The 13,477-nt window shown below is 46.9% G+C and overlaps 1 protein-coding gene across 2 annotated transcripts in view; it reads left to right on the forward strand.

Moving 5' to 3' along the window:
- The window catches only part of Dpp6 (dipeptidyl peptidase like 6), a 656,578-nt gene that overhangs the window by 534,874 nt on the left and 108,227 nt on the right, over positions 1-13,477 (forward strand). For both annotated transcript variants that reach the window (XM_059257772.1, XM_059257773.1), the window contains exon 8: positions 1,387-1,507. In XM_059257772.1, the coding sequence (XP_059113755.1) occupies positions 1,387-1,507 (121 nt within the window). The remainder of the gene's footprint in view (positions 1-1,386; positions 1,508-13,477) is intronic.

A 13,477-nucleotide genomic window follows, 5' to 3' on the forward strand; every position in this document is an offset into this window, starting at 1 on the left:
AGTGTGTTGCCATCAGTCTGTGGCCAAAGAGAATGACCAGAAAACCTTGCCACTACCCATCGTCCCAGACCTCGGCTCACTCATGCCAGGTCTGCTGCTTGCTACCCGCTGCTCCGTCTCCTCCCTCTGTGTGGTCACATCTGTGGTGACTACAGTCATCCTGTCAGACTCTTGCCCCTCTTCTCTGAACACACAGACACTGGACTCACCCTCAGCAGGCCTGCATCTGAATGTGTGGCCCCCTACCCAGACATTAGTCAGCAGCTCTCAGTGACTGCCAGTCTCCTCCTGCAGATCCTCAGAAACTGGCTCCCAGTCCCTTCTTTATTAATCCTCTGCTCCCAAGAATCTTGCCCCCATTTCTCCACCTGCTTTGTGAACTCCAGATCTGGTCTCTCTCTCTGCTGTCATCCCACCCCACCCCCAGCTTGTCAATCCCTCCTGATCCCATGTGTTCAGGTCTCAGCTGAAAACCTCTTGTTCGGCATTTCAGCATGTGCTGTAACATAGATGACCCTTGAAGACATTGTGCTCTGTGAAATTAACCAGCCACGGAAAGACAGACACTGCCTGGTACATGAGCAGCCTCAAGTGAACAGTTCACAGACAGTTGGAGCACAGTGCTACGTGCCAGGGTCTGTAGAGAGATGACAGGGGCTATGCTTCATGGGACAGACTGTCAGTTGGAGATGGTGGAAACATTCCATGGGTGGACAGTATGATGGTGTGAAAGTGCTTGGTGACAATGAACTGTGAATTTTAAAGTAACCAGTACAACTGCCCTTCCTCTTTTGTAAGGAAGCCTGTCCTGCCCTGACCTGGGCCAGACAACCCGTGACTTCCCAGATTCCCCATATCTCCACCCCAGGTTAGCCCTTGCCAAGATCTGAACTCCTCAAAACATTGTGAGTACTATTGTCACATGGTGGTACCCACCTACCGCCATCCAGACACATGACAAGTTCAGACAGGCACTAGCCGTCCCAACTCCCTGTGAACGCTGAAAGATGTAGAGCTAGATCTCCAGCCCCCATGGCCTACAATTTAACCACCAGGAAAAACCACGGTGCTGAACTATCAATCCAATTCCAAGTACCACTGTTCCAGTACTCAGGAGTATCAAGCCACAAATGATCCAATCATGACAACGCGGATGTTAAATTGACAAACGATGGTGACACTGGGCAAGCTCTGCAGAGTTTGAGTGTCTGATCAATCCCTAATGTGGGTTATGTTGCAGGGGAATCAGCCACAAACGATTCCATGACCACCTTTATTCAATCAAATACACACAGCAGGTGAACAAACGCCGGGCAGTTTCAAACGTAAGAACACCTAAGCCCACTCCCTGCTTACTTCTGCTATTGTTTCTTCTTTCCAAATCAGATATTTATCTTTGAGAACAACATCTACTACTGCGCACATGTTGGGAAGCAGGCAATCCGAGTGGTCTCTACAGGGAAGGAGGGTGTGGTCTACAACGGCCTCAGTGACTGGCTGTATGAAGGTAAGACCTGAGGGGTAAAGATGCAGAGTATTTGCCCACAGAGCAGCTGCTGCAGTGCTGGATTCAACTTCTGGACTAGCTTTCTTTTCTCTTCGACTTAGTTATAAATTAAACTTCAGTTTTCTGAAGGCCATTGAGCTCCAGGGAACACCAAGTCAGCATTCATGGGTGGCAGGTGCAGGGACTCACAGGTGGTAGATGTGAATACTCACAGGTGGCCAGGAATGGGGGAGTCACAGGTGAGGAAGGATTCACAGGGAGCAGATATAAAGGCCTTCACTGAACCCACTGGTGCTTCTATAAAAGGAGAGTTGCTTCATGGGGAAATTGTCTGAGTGCTCCCAGTACAAATGTGTGTGTCCCTCTACCTGCTCCAAGAGTTAAAACACCTGTCTGCATCTGGGAGAGGTCAGATGTTTTAGTTGTCTTGGTGTGACACAGTACCCTCAGTTGGATTGGGAAGGATCAGGGATGCTCTTGCTTCATGAGGGCTAGTACCAATTCCTCCTGGAGCTATGCATTTCTTAGGCCTGGACTTACGCCTGTGGGAGCATATGGTATGGAGGGGCGATATACTTCCCATCACAGCTCACTGAAATCTCAAGTTTCAGCAGATTGCAAGCACAGCCAGATGTGCCACATACCCCAATCAGAATATGGTATTTTTCTATCATCCCAGAGTCCCCTGAGCCCCTTTCTGGTCAATGCCCCCCTCCCCGCAGCACTCTCTTCTGGAGATCCCAGCAGCTCTTGCTTCTGTCTGACAGACAAGCTGAAACTGCCACATGCAGGCAAGGGGGCTCTCCAGCCAGTCTCCTTAGAGCCCCAGTGCTAGTCGGTGTTCAGATCACTCTTGAGAACCCAATTTCCAGGTTGTCCTCTGAGATCCAGGGCAGTCAGCTCTGAGACTTAGTTTCACATGATCCCCTAGGCCATTCCTGAGGGAGCTGATGGAGTGAAATAGATGTGGGCTGGCTAGTGTCCAGGCTTGCTCTGTACAGAAATGGCCCTGGGAACAGCAACCCAAGCTCTCCCCACCTCCATCCAGATTACTCTAGAAGGGCTGTATTTCTGCACTGGGGTGCAGGCCCATGTGTGCCCAGAAGTCAACAAGAGAGATCATCTCACATACCAGATAAAATCATCAAGAGAGAGGACCCTGTAGTCCTGTGCCCCAAGAGACAACCAAAAAGCCTTTGAGAAACCACCAGAAAACCAAGCCCTGTTAGTGCCTGCTCTGTGAGAGAGGCTTTACTACGCATGTCCAGCCTGTGATAACAGTCAGGAAAGCATATCTAAATCATAAACTTACTTAAAAGATAATGACATATTTTTAAGATTTCTTTGGTTACTTGACTGTGCAGATATTGAGTGAGAATTTTCTACATGGTAAATGGGTACACATGCCCACCACTTGCCTATATGTGATGCCTTCCAAATCTGGATTGGGCCTGCTATCTATCTTGCTTGGGAGTGGTTAGTAGCAGGGTTAGTAGCAAATGGGGTTACAGGGTCACATGTGAGGTCCATCATGACCTTGTAGAGCTATTTCACCTCTAAGAACTCAACATGCTCAAATAACACATTGGAGGGATCCAATATGAGTTGTGACCAGAACAGATTTAGCACAACATGGCAAATGGCAGGCACTAGAGGATCCTTACACACACACACACACACACACACACACACACACACACACACACACACACATATATATATATATATATATATATATATATATATATCCTGTTACACTAACAGTGGCTGTATTAATTATTGTTTAACCTAGTCACTGGCATTTTTATTGCAAAGGAAAGAATATATTATCTGTTCTAGTTTCATTCTGTTATTGTGTTAAAACACTCTGACCCAAATCAATTTAGGGAAGTGAAAGGTTTATTGCTCACAGGTCACAGCTCATTGCTGAGGAAAGTCAGAGCAAGAACTCAAGCAGGAATCTGAAGTAGTATCCATGGAGGAACACTGCTTGCTGGCTTGCTTGCTGCCTGTGGTAGCTTTCTTACATGCCCCAGGGAATGGTACCTACCTAGGGAATGGTACCTCCCACAGTGGGCTGGGCACTCCTACATGAATCAAGATAATCCCCCACAGACATGCCCACAGCCCAGTCTGATGTGGGCGAGTCCTTAGTTGAGGTTCCCCTCTCAGATGACTCTAAGTTGTGTCAAGATGACAATTAGGGTGAACTAGGGCAATATATTTTTAAAAGGAGTGAGAGAAAGAGAGAGATGGAAGCATCCAGGCAGGATTTGCCACAGTTTAGAAACTGTCTGTCTTGAATTTCATGGGAGGCTGGTTCAAGCTAAGCTCCTTGAGGGCCCCATAGAGAAGGGCCTTGGGTCTGGCTGCAAGAGCCTCAGCTCGCTCTGTAACTAATCTCCTTAATAACATCCATAGCCAGGAGGTTTAAAACATCTTTCTCGGTATCTCAAAAAAATAAAAAATTCATTGCTTTGCCATTCAAGTTAAGCTTAACCTTAGCAAATCCATTGAAAAGATTCTTTATTTTCTTCAAGGCATTTACAAGAAATCATGTAGCTATGTTAACAGAAGCTCAAATATTTCAAATCAATCTCTCAGTGATGGGGCAGCTTAATCTGCTTACCCTTGTTCCCTGGATGGTTCTATATGCTGATGCTCAGACTTCTGAAACTGGGAACCTGGGAGCCCCGGGGGACACTGTGTCCTTTTTTTTAATAACAGGAGAATAAACTTAGAAGATTGCCTTGGCCTAATCAGTGACTTAACTGTTTTATTTCCAGGCTCTTGCTTCAGAGCGGGCAGGGAGTAGATGGGAGAAATCATACTCAGAACATTTGCAGAGGGCCCTGCTTGCCTGGAAGGGTTAGTTCTGAGAAGCAGCTAAGACACAGTAAGCGAGAAGCATACTGCAGTCTGCAGTTATTGGCAGCAAGACACCACATTGATTTTTGTTTCCCAAAAAGAGCCTCAGACATATTGAACACTTCAGAGTGCTGGAGACAGAGAGAGAGATAAGTAGGAAGCCTGGGGGCTGCTGGGAATCTCCATCCCTTGAGCAGAAAGATCTCCTGCCGGTAGCTACCAGGCAAAACCCCGGCTCAAGGCTGGCTGTGTACCCCACACCATCTTCTGGGTAACTTTCCAGGGCTTGTATGGACCAGAGACTAGTTTTGATGAACAAAATATGCATCTTTTGTCCTGTGAGGAAATGCCATGTAGCATTATGGAATTACAGTTTAATAGAAAGAAAAAGACAACTTGATAGTATTGGCAGCTTTAAGTTTTACTGAACTTGGTTCTCTATAAACTAAATTTAAGGTGTTACTAGAGTGTTCTGATGACTGTGAAGGAATGTTCCATGAAGAATCCAGGCTTTGAGCAAGGCTTAGTAATTCAAAATGCTCCCAATGTGGGAGCATTTGAGCAGAGTTGTAATTATCCAAATTTTTACAAAGGTTCTTTGTTGCCATGGTTACAGAGCTGGTTGCTACCCTTTGTTTATAAAGTACTGTCAGCTCATTTTCATCCCTATCAAGTACATGAGCTAGTGAGGACCAACATAGAATTGTTGCTGGTAGTTTTCTAATAACAAGAATTTAAGTCCCTAAATGTTCCTATTAAGTGATGAACCAATCATCTATTCCTCTCCTGCTAAACAGCAGTGTATAGGACCCAAACCTAGCATGGGTGCTCAAAGGCATGCTGCTCTCATACAATGGTCATGTCTGATAAGAGTCATGGGGTCATCTGAGAATGGCCCCTCTCTCCTTGTGTAGAGGACTAGGAACTCTCATCCCAACTCATATGAAAGGATGGAGAGAGACCAAGGGACTACGAACTTGAGAAACTATTCACAGAACACAGGCTGAAGCCATAAGAAGGCTGAGGCCACTAGGACCTGAGAAAGTGGCCTGGAGGATATTTACTTAGATTTTTTTTTTCAGTCAGGTTTGGTATGGATGACATTCCAGGGCTGACCTTTAACCTTACTATTCCACAGAGATAAGGTGCTTGGAACATGGGATCAGATCAAGAGAAACTCTTTGGCAGGGCAATGTTGCCCGTGTGGGTGTGGCAGGGGCATGCTCACTATGGCCCTTGAGTAGCTATACCTGTTGCCATCCCCCCCCCAACATGTCCTGAAGACCATCCCCTCAGGTGGTTCCTGACCAGCAGTGACCAGATGGAAGGGATGTTGGGACAGTGTGTGCTCTGCTGTGTCTTCTGCAGTTCTCTGGGAAGCAGTATAGAGGGAGGGAGCCTGTCTGGCCATAGGAGCCCTCTCCCCACTGATAGTAACTACAGAGAGGCTGAAGCTGGTTTTGAACTCTCTCCCTGGTTTGGACCTGTCCTGCTAGACTGCTTCTTAGTCACTGACAGCTGCTATCTCTGGGAGCCCAAAGTTCCTGGTGATCAGTTGTAGGAATTCAATATTTTGAACACCGTATTGGCTCTACCTGTGGTGTCCAGAGGAGGCTGTGGAAGGAAAATTAATGATGGAAATATCTAAATGTAATCAGCACTCACCAAATGTTCTGCCCTCTGAGGTGCCGTACAGCAGAGCAAAGGAAAAATGGATTAGCCACGATTTAAGCAAGAGGCTTACCGCAGCTAGGATGTAATGTGACTGGAAGACTATTTTCACTGCCTGGCTCTCGTCTCCAATTCCATACAGCGTCCCTGGCAGCTGACAGCATGGGGACTGTCTCTTGTGGAGGTGCAGAGGAAAAGATGAGAGCCGTGTGGTAGAGACGCATTCTGCCGTGACAGGGCATGGAGTGAGATGGTACTTCTCTGTTCCTCTGCTTCCTCTGATATAGTGCCAGCCAGATCCACATGTCTGGTTTTACACAGATCAGCCTAAGAGCAATGGACGAAGACAGGGAATCAGAATCAGGACACAGCATAAAATGTGGCAGCCATGTCCAGAGCCAGGACAACCAGGGGCCTCCTCGTCACTGTTCAGCTGTCCTATGCCGATGCCTCCTCTCTGGCCCCACGTCCTGTCAACCCCTCCCCCACATCACCTCTCTTCTTGCCTTTCTATCCTGTCACTTCCACGGCACCAAAATTGAAATGTGGGTGTGTCTTCAGTGACACCGAATTATTTTCTTGCACGTGACTCTTTCCTCTGGATCACAGCAACACTGCTCCCTTCCTCTGTGATGACAGAGTGCTCTCATCTCACTCAAGTTGTCTTTAAAGATTGCCTCATGGCTATTGATTTCTTTAGTCAAAGAATTACAGTGCAAGGGAGCTAGTGTGGAGTTGAGAACATCTGTCCCGGGTGAGCCAGCTGTTTCTGTAAGCGGACAGATAATAAATTGCTTGAGTTTGGCAGGTGATGACTTGTCCGTGCTCAATTCTGTTTTTACAGTGAACAAGCCGCCATAGACCCCAAGAAAACAAATGATGTGCCTGGATGCCAAAAAAAAATCTTTATTTATGGACAATGACATTTGCTTCCATGTAATTCTCCCACATTATTAAATCATCATCCTGTTTTTCATCTATTAAAAAACATAAAACCAACACTAGGGAGTTAATTCAGTTGGGGATGGCTCAGAGGACCCGTGTAAATGTCAGCCATGCATAGAGGTTGTCCGAGATCCCAGCACTTGGGAAGCAGAAATGGGGTGGAGGTGGGAGGTCCTGTGAGCAAGCTAGCTGGCCAGACTAGCTGAGTTAGAGGGCTGCAGTTCACAGAAAGGCTCTGTCTCAATATGTAAAGTAGAGAACAGTCAAGAAAGACAACAGATGTTAACTCAAGCCTCCACATACACACATGTGCCTGTGGACACACACCTGAACATGTGTACCTACACCTATATGAAAATACACATATGCACAGACCATGCAAACACAGACACACACACAGACACACACACAGACACACACACACAGACACACACACACACACAGACACACACACACACAGACACACACACAGACACACACACACACACACAGACACACACACACACAGACACACACACACACAGACACACACACACACACACACACACAGACACACAGACACACACACAGACACACACACACACACAGACACACAGACACACACACACACACACACACACACACACACACACACCCCAATTCTTAGCTCATGGATCATACAAAAAGAGGCAATAAGGAGAGTTTGGCCTAAAAACCATGGAGGGAACTGGTAATCTAGTTGGGAGTTTCCTATGAATCTTAGAGCTGAAAGACCATGATAACTTGTAACTGAGTATTCTCTTCCCTGACTTCTAGAACAGGTTCGAACAGAGCCAAGCTAGAGGAGGGACGTGTCCAGCAGAACTGACATAAGCAAGAGCAGATCACACACATCTTTGAAGTTTGAACTAACAAAGTTCGGGTGCCAGAGAGGTGGTTCAGGGGTTAAGAGTTCTGACTGCTCTATCATGAGAACTGGAGTTTAGACCCCAGCACCCATGTCAGGTGACCCATGAACCCCTGTAACTTCAGCACCAAAGGATCCAGTGCCCTCTTATGGCCTGCGCACACACATACACACACACACACACACACACGCACACGCACACGCATGCACACACACTCACAGAGGGACATGAGGATAAAAATTTTACTCTTACAAAACAAAGTGCATTTGTCACCCTTTGTCACTCAAGCCCTCTAGACCAGAATGGCACTGAGGTCAATCAGGGTCCCAGGCTTCTGCTCCACCCCCTTCACAGGTGTCACAGCTTCACTGTGGACAAGGGAATGTTCCGAGGAGATGCAGGCTGGATAGTAGGTGCCAAGGGTGGATATGGCAAGACACTTCTGCTCATAACTCACTGTCTAGATGTGCCATATGCCCTCCAGGGTGCCAGAGTACCATGGAGCAGTTGCTCAGAAAAGGGGATAAACAAGCTTGAGAAGCCATTCTGCATTACTACCCTTGTGACTCTGTGAGCACAATACCTGATCGAAGCAGTAAGACGGGAAAGGGTCATTTGGGCATGTGGCTGTTCACATCATGGCAGACAAGGAAGCAGAACAGACTGTGACCAAAGGCAGACCTTCTCCCAGCCAGGCCCTACCTCCCAAAGGATGCACTGCCTTCAAAGTTGGACAGGCTATTCCAAATAAGAACGTGTAGGAGACATTTCAAAGTCAAACCATAAGATTTCTCCCTGGCCCCCATAGGTTCATGGTCATCTCATAGTACTAAATGCAGCCAATCCAAATTCAAGAACCCCAAGTCTTAACAGTCCCAACATGGTTGAAAAGTCCAGAGTCTCTATTAGTACTCAAAACAGTCTCTCAGCTGTGAGCGGCACAAGGTTAAAAATTATCATTACAAAAGAAGAATTGTGAAGATAGCAAACCCTGGAAGCACTCTCTTTCCAAAGAATCTTTCATTTGTATGCTCTGTAACTGCCAATGGGTATGGTCTTGTCCTCAACACCCTTTTCTACAATTGCAGCACAAATGGTCTGACTCGTAGGGGCACTAATCTTTGTAACAATGTCTTAGTTAGGGTTGCTATAGCTGTGATGAAACATCATGACCAAAAGCAACTAACATTCCATTTAACAGTTTACCATCAAAAGCAATGAGGACAGGAATGCAAGCAAGGCATGAACCTGGAGGCAGGAGGCAATGCAGAGGCCAAGGAGGAGTGTTGCTTACTGGCTTGCTCCCTGTGGCTTTCTCAGCCTGCTTTCTTATAGAAGAACTTCAGAACCACCAGCCCAGGGGTGGCTCCACCTACAATGGGTTGGACCCTGCTCCATTAATCATTAATTAAGAAAATGCCCTATAGGCTTGCCTACAGCCCAATCATGTGGAGGCATTTCCTCAGCTGAGGCTCCCTCTTCTCAGATGACTCTAGTTTGTGTCATGTTGACATAAAACTAGCCAGCACAGACAAGCATAACCATTTTGTCTGTGCCTGATGCTTGCTTTGTCTGCATCAAACACACTCTTTTCCTGGTTCATTCTCAAATCCTCTACTCCATGTTTTGTTGGGATTATCACTATATATCTTGCTAAAGGCAGCAGTAATAACCATGCCAGGTAGTATGCTACCTTGAAATTTCCTCTGAAAAAATTCATTTCTCAGTGACTTTTAAATTCAGCCTCCCTCAAGCTTTCAGGATACATTCAGACATAGCCAGATTCTTTACCATAAAAATGGCCTCTCACCCGGGTCCCAAAGGAGCCCTGTTCCCATCCGAAGCTTCTCAGCAATCTTTCCTGTCTGTGTTTCTATCAGGCACTGGTCTTCTCAACACCCTGTGCAATCGGTTACCTGCCCGACTCTGCTTCCAGGGTCCAGGGTTCCTCTAGACTGCATCTCCACACTTTTCCAAGTTCCTCCTGAAACTCAGTTCCAAAGCTAAGGAAGCACACTGTGATACTTAGTCACAACAGCGACCTGACCTCCCTAGTGTCAAATTTTCTGTGTCAGTTGCTTTTACATGGCTGTGACCGTAACACCTGACAGAAGCAACTTGGGGAAGCAAAGTTTATTTGGTTTGTAGTTTCAGAGCGGTTTGAAGCCGTCATAGTGAGGAAGGCATGGCTGGGCAGCTCCATCTATGGCAGTCAGAGCATCAGCAAGAACCTATGTGCTTCAGCAGGAAGCAGAGGAAGCTATACTAGAACCAGGATGTGGTAATAGCCTTCAGAGGCTCCTCCCTATTAATCTACCACCTCCATGCGGGCCCTACTAAGGGCCTGTCTTTAAGACAGCACCACAAGATGGGAGCCAAGATTCAAAACATTAACCAGTGGGGTGCGGGGGAGCATTTCAGGTCAAATGATAGCACTCACTGAAGAATTCACCATGGCCCACGTTCTTGAAAACAATGGACATCCAATCTACTGACCCAAACAGAAGATGGAGTCTCTGGAGAGAAGACTCTCACAGCATCTCTAAATCAATGGGACAGTTAGAGAGAGCCAGGCTCACAGTGCAGCATCTGCAGGAATTCAGGGATGGGCTGGCTGGGATGCTGTTCTGAGGGTAGGGAATATGGGGGGACGTGGTAAGAGGGCTGCATTGTCCTCCCAGTTCACTGGTGGTGTAGTGTCTTGACGTTGGAGATGACTCATCCTCTATTGGCCCACCCAGAACAATTGCAGAAAGGCATGGGGTGAGAGGTTAGGGTTTATAGTATCTTGTTGCAAAATCACTTTCTGCTTCATGATTCAGGGATAATAGCCTGGGGGCAAGCCAGATCTTTAGCTTTCATTAACTCTTAGGTGAGCAGCTATATAAATGCCTCGCACACCTTGTGTGAACTTCTTCCTTGGCAACTGTAATGTAGTGGGTGTGACCCAGCAAGCATCCTTCCAACTGCCAGAAAGAAACATAGGCATCATGCCCAATGACAAGCAGGACCTCGCCTCAGCAACTGCTGTGTGGCACAGAAATGTGATAACTGCAAACCTCTGGTTCTGGAAATCAGGGCTGCATCTACATTTGATGCAAGTCAATACAGGCTTTGAGCATTTTAGAAAGATTGTTGATCATTTTTAACTCAACATAAATAGATGGTTTGTTTGACTTCATGAAAGAAGAGAAATCTGAGGGCACACAGGACGAAGTCCCCTTAAGGCTTGAAAAACCTTGCTGACAATTAATTGCTGAATCTCAAGAGCAATGGGTAAATGACGTGTGTTCAATGTTTGTAGTTTTAAGGCTTTTAAATTATGCATTGGTAGCGCGAATAAGACAGATGCATCTGCACCCTTGGGGTAGCATGGTGAAATTTAAAATCTACAGTAGATACATCTGATACTTGGAGGCTCATAAGCTGGACACTAGCCTTAATTATTCTGTTCACTGTTTGCTTCTTGAGACTTTTATTTTTTTTCTCATACAGAAGCTTCACTGTAGTGAGCTATATAACTCTAAACTCCCATTTCTAATGTTTTCCTTGTCTAATAGTGCCAGGGACACACAGTTTAATGACAGAAGTCTATGTTCATGCCTCTTGGTTTTAGAAGGAAATGTTCAGCCGTCTCTAGTTCTACTGAGCATCTCTGGAGGCTCTGGTGGCAGAACTGTCCTCTGACACAATAGACCTGGGCCATGCACAAAGTATATGGCTCTCCTAAGAGTTGCTGAGCAGCCAGATGCAGAATTCTGCCTCCCTGAGTCCTACACGGTCACCTGCTGGACTGCCCCCACAGGAAGAACCTACCCTCTCTTTCTGAAGACATAAATACATCTGGCAGCCAGTTCATTAAAAGAAAAGCCAGTAGCTCTGTGGGTACCAATCTGAAAGATGTTGGAATTTTAAATAGATGTTGCCAGAAGACATTTCTAGGAGGTGCTGCTCCATGAAGGTCTGGGACTCTGTGCCACCCTGAATGGAGTTCTAGCACCATGCCTCTATTCACTGGGACTCAGTCTCTATGGGTCTACTCAGAACCACACTTTTAACCCCTTCTCCTGAACACAGGGCATCCATTAAAAGTGACACCCTATCTGCCACTATGTGGCTCCCCTGCAGGTTCCCTGTATCTCAGCCCAGTAAGGGTGAAAAATTCAGGTAACAAGATACATCCCTGGCGATGCTACAGGTGCTTACTGTGGCCCTCATCCTGAATTGTGTTTCAAGTCTCTGCCAGGCTCCCAGCCTCTGGTTAGCCGCTGGGGCTCAGCAACACGGATACTTGGTGAACGGGGAGGAGCAAGGGGAGAGAAGAGAATTCAAGAACCCTTCCCTCAATGACAGTGGGCCGTCAGCCCAATTAGGAAGCAAAGACAAACCACAGGTATCAACTTCTGTCTGTCGCTCAGGTGTAGTCCAGGCATTTGTCATCTCCAGAGCCACCGCTGTTGGCTGCAATTCCTACCATGGGAAACAGTGGTGCTATAGCACCTGCACCTGTAGTTACGGAGTTCATGTAGCAAGATGGCATTTTGCCACACCCTAACTGCATGGCATGCATCCGCAATTACATAGACACTTTGGGGAATAACTATGTATTCTGACTTGAGAATGTAGAAGGAAAATTAGAAAGCCAGGCAACCATCCATCCAAGAAGTAGTCTGCCAAAAGATTTGTAAATCACTCCATAGCTCCTTCTGTTGAGGGATGATCAGAACATGTTTTCCCAACTCTTCCTCTGTCTTTTATTATGGCTTCAGATCTGGGACCCTGGGAAGTGTGGCCCAACACAAGCTTCTCCTAATACAGAGACTTCAAAAAAAGGGGGGGTTGGCTTAAAAAGTGGTTGTCCCCATGTCACCCCATCTTGGGGACTTCACAGCTGTGTTAAGCAAGGTTTGCTTCCTCCAACAGGGCCACTGGGTGCCCCAGCTCTGTTCACATAGTCAGAGATTCTCACTAGTTCTCTCCAGGCCTGGGCATTTGGGTGCTCTGGAGAAGGTACTGGGGGCTTAGGGACACAGGGCAACCCTAGGGTTTGATCTCTGCTCCAGCAAAGTACTCAGCATGTCAGAGCCCCTCACTCTGCAGCCAAGCTGAGTTTTCCTTTGGCAGTATGCAGAGGGCAGAACCTGACATTTTGAATGGTTGTGCACATTTGGGAAGAATGAGGCAGAGATGAATGGGATGGGGGGCAATCGTCAGCTGCAGCTGGCAGTACCCCAAAGCAGCCCACAGCACCCCTCAGCGGTCCGGTGGAAACAGATCCTACTGAGGGCTCCAGTTCTGTGACTTCTCTTGAATCTTGCCGACTTGACTCCAGGGTACCGGAGATGTGAATTTACTGTCTCCCTTCCAGAGATTTCCACACCTACTCTGTTTCATGGGAGTGTGAAACTGAGTCCGGAAAACACACCGTGAGGGACAATGAGAACCAAGAGGGGAATTGGAGAGCGTGTAATAGGACACCTTTCAGTCTGCTGGACCCAGACATCCGGTCTCAGGCTTCAATGTTGCCTCTACTTCCCACAGTAAACAACAGCTCTCTGTATGCACCAAGACCCCAGCAGTGTGGAATTCAGTGGATCTG

Source organism: Peromyscus eremicus, chromosome 3, assembly GCF_949786415.1.
Source record: "Peromyscus eremicus chromosome 3, PerEre_H2_v1, whole genome shotgun sequence".
In the NCBI taxonomy this organism is placed as follows: domain Eukaryota; kingdom Metazoa; phylum Chordata; class Mammalia; order Rodentia; family Cricetidae; genus Peromyscus; species Peromyscus eremicus.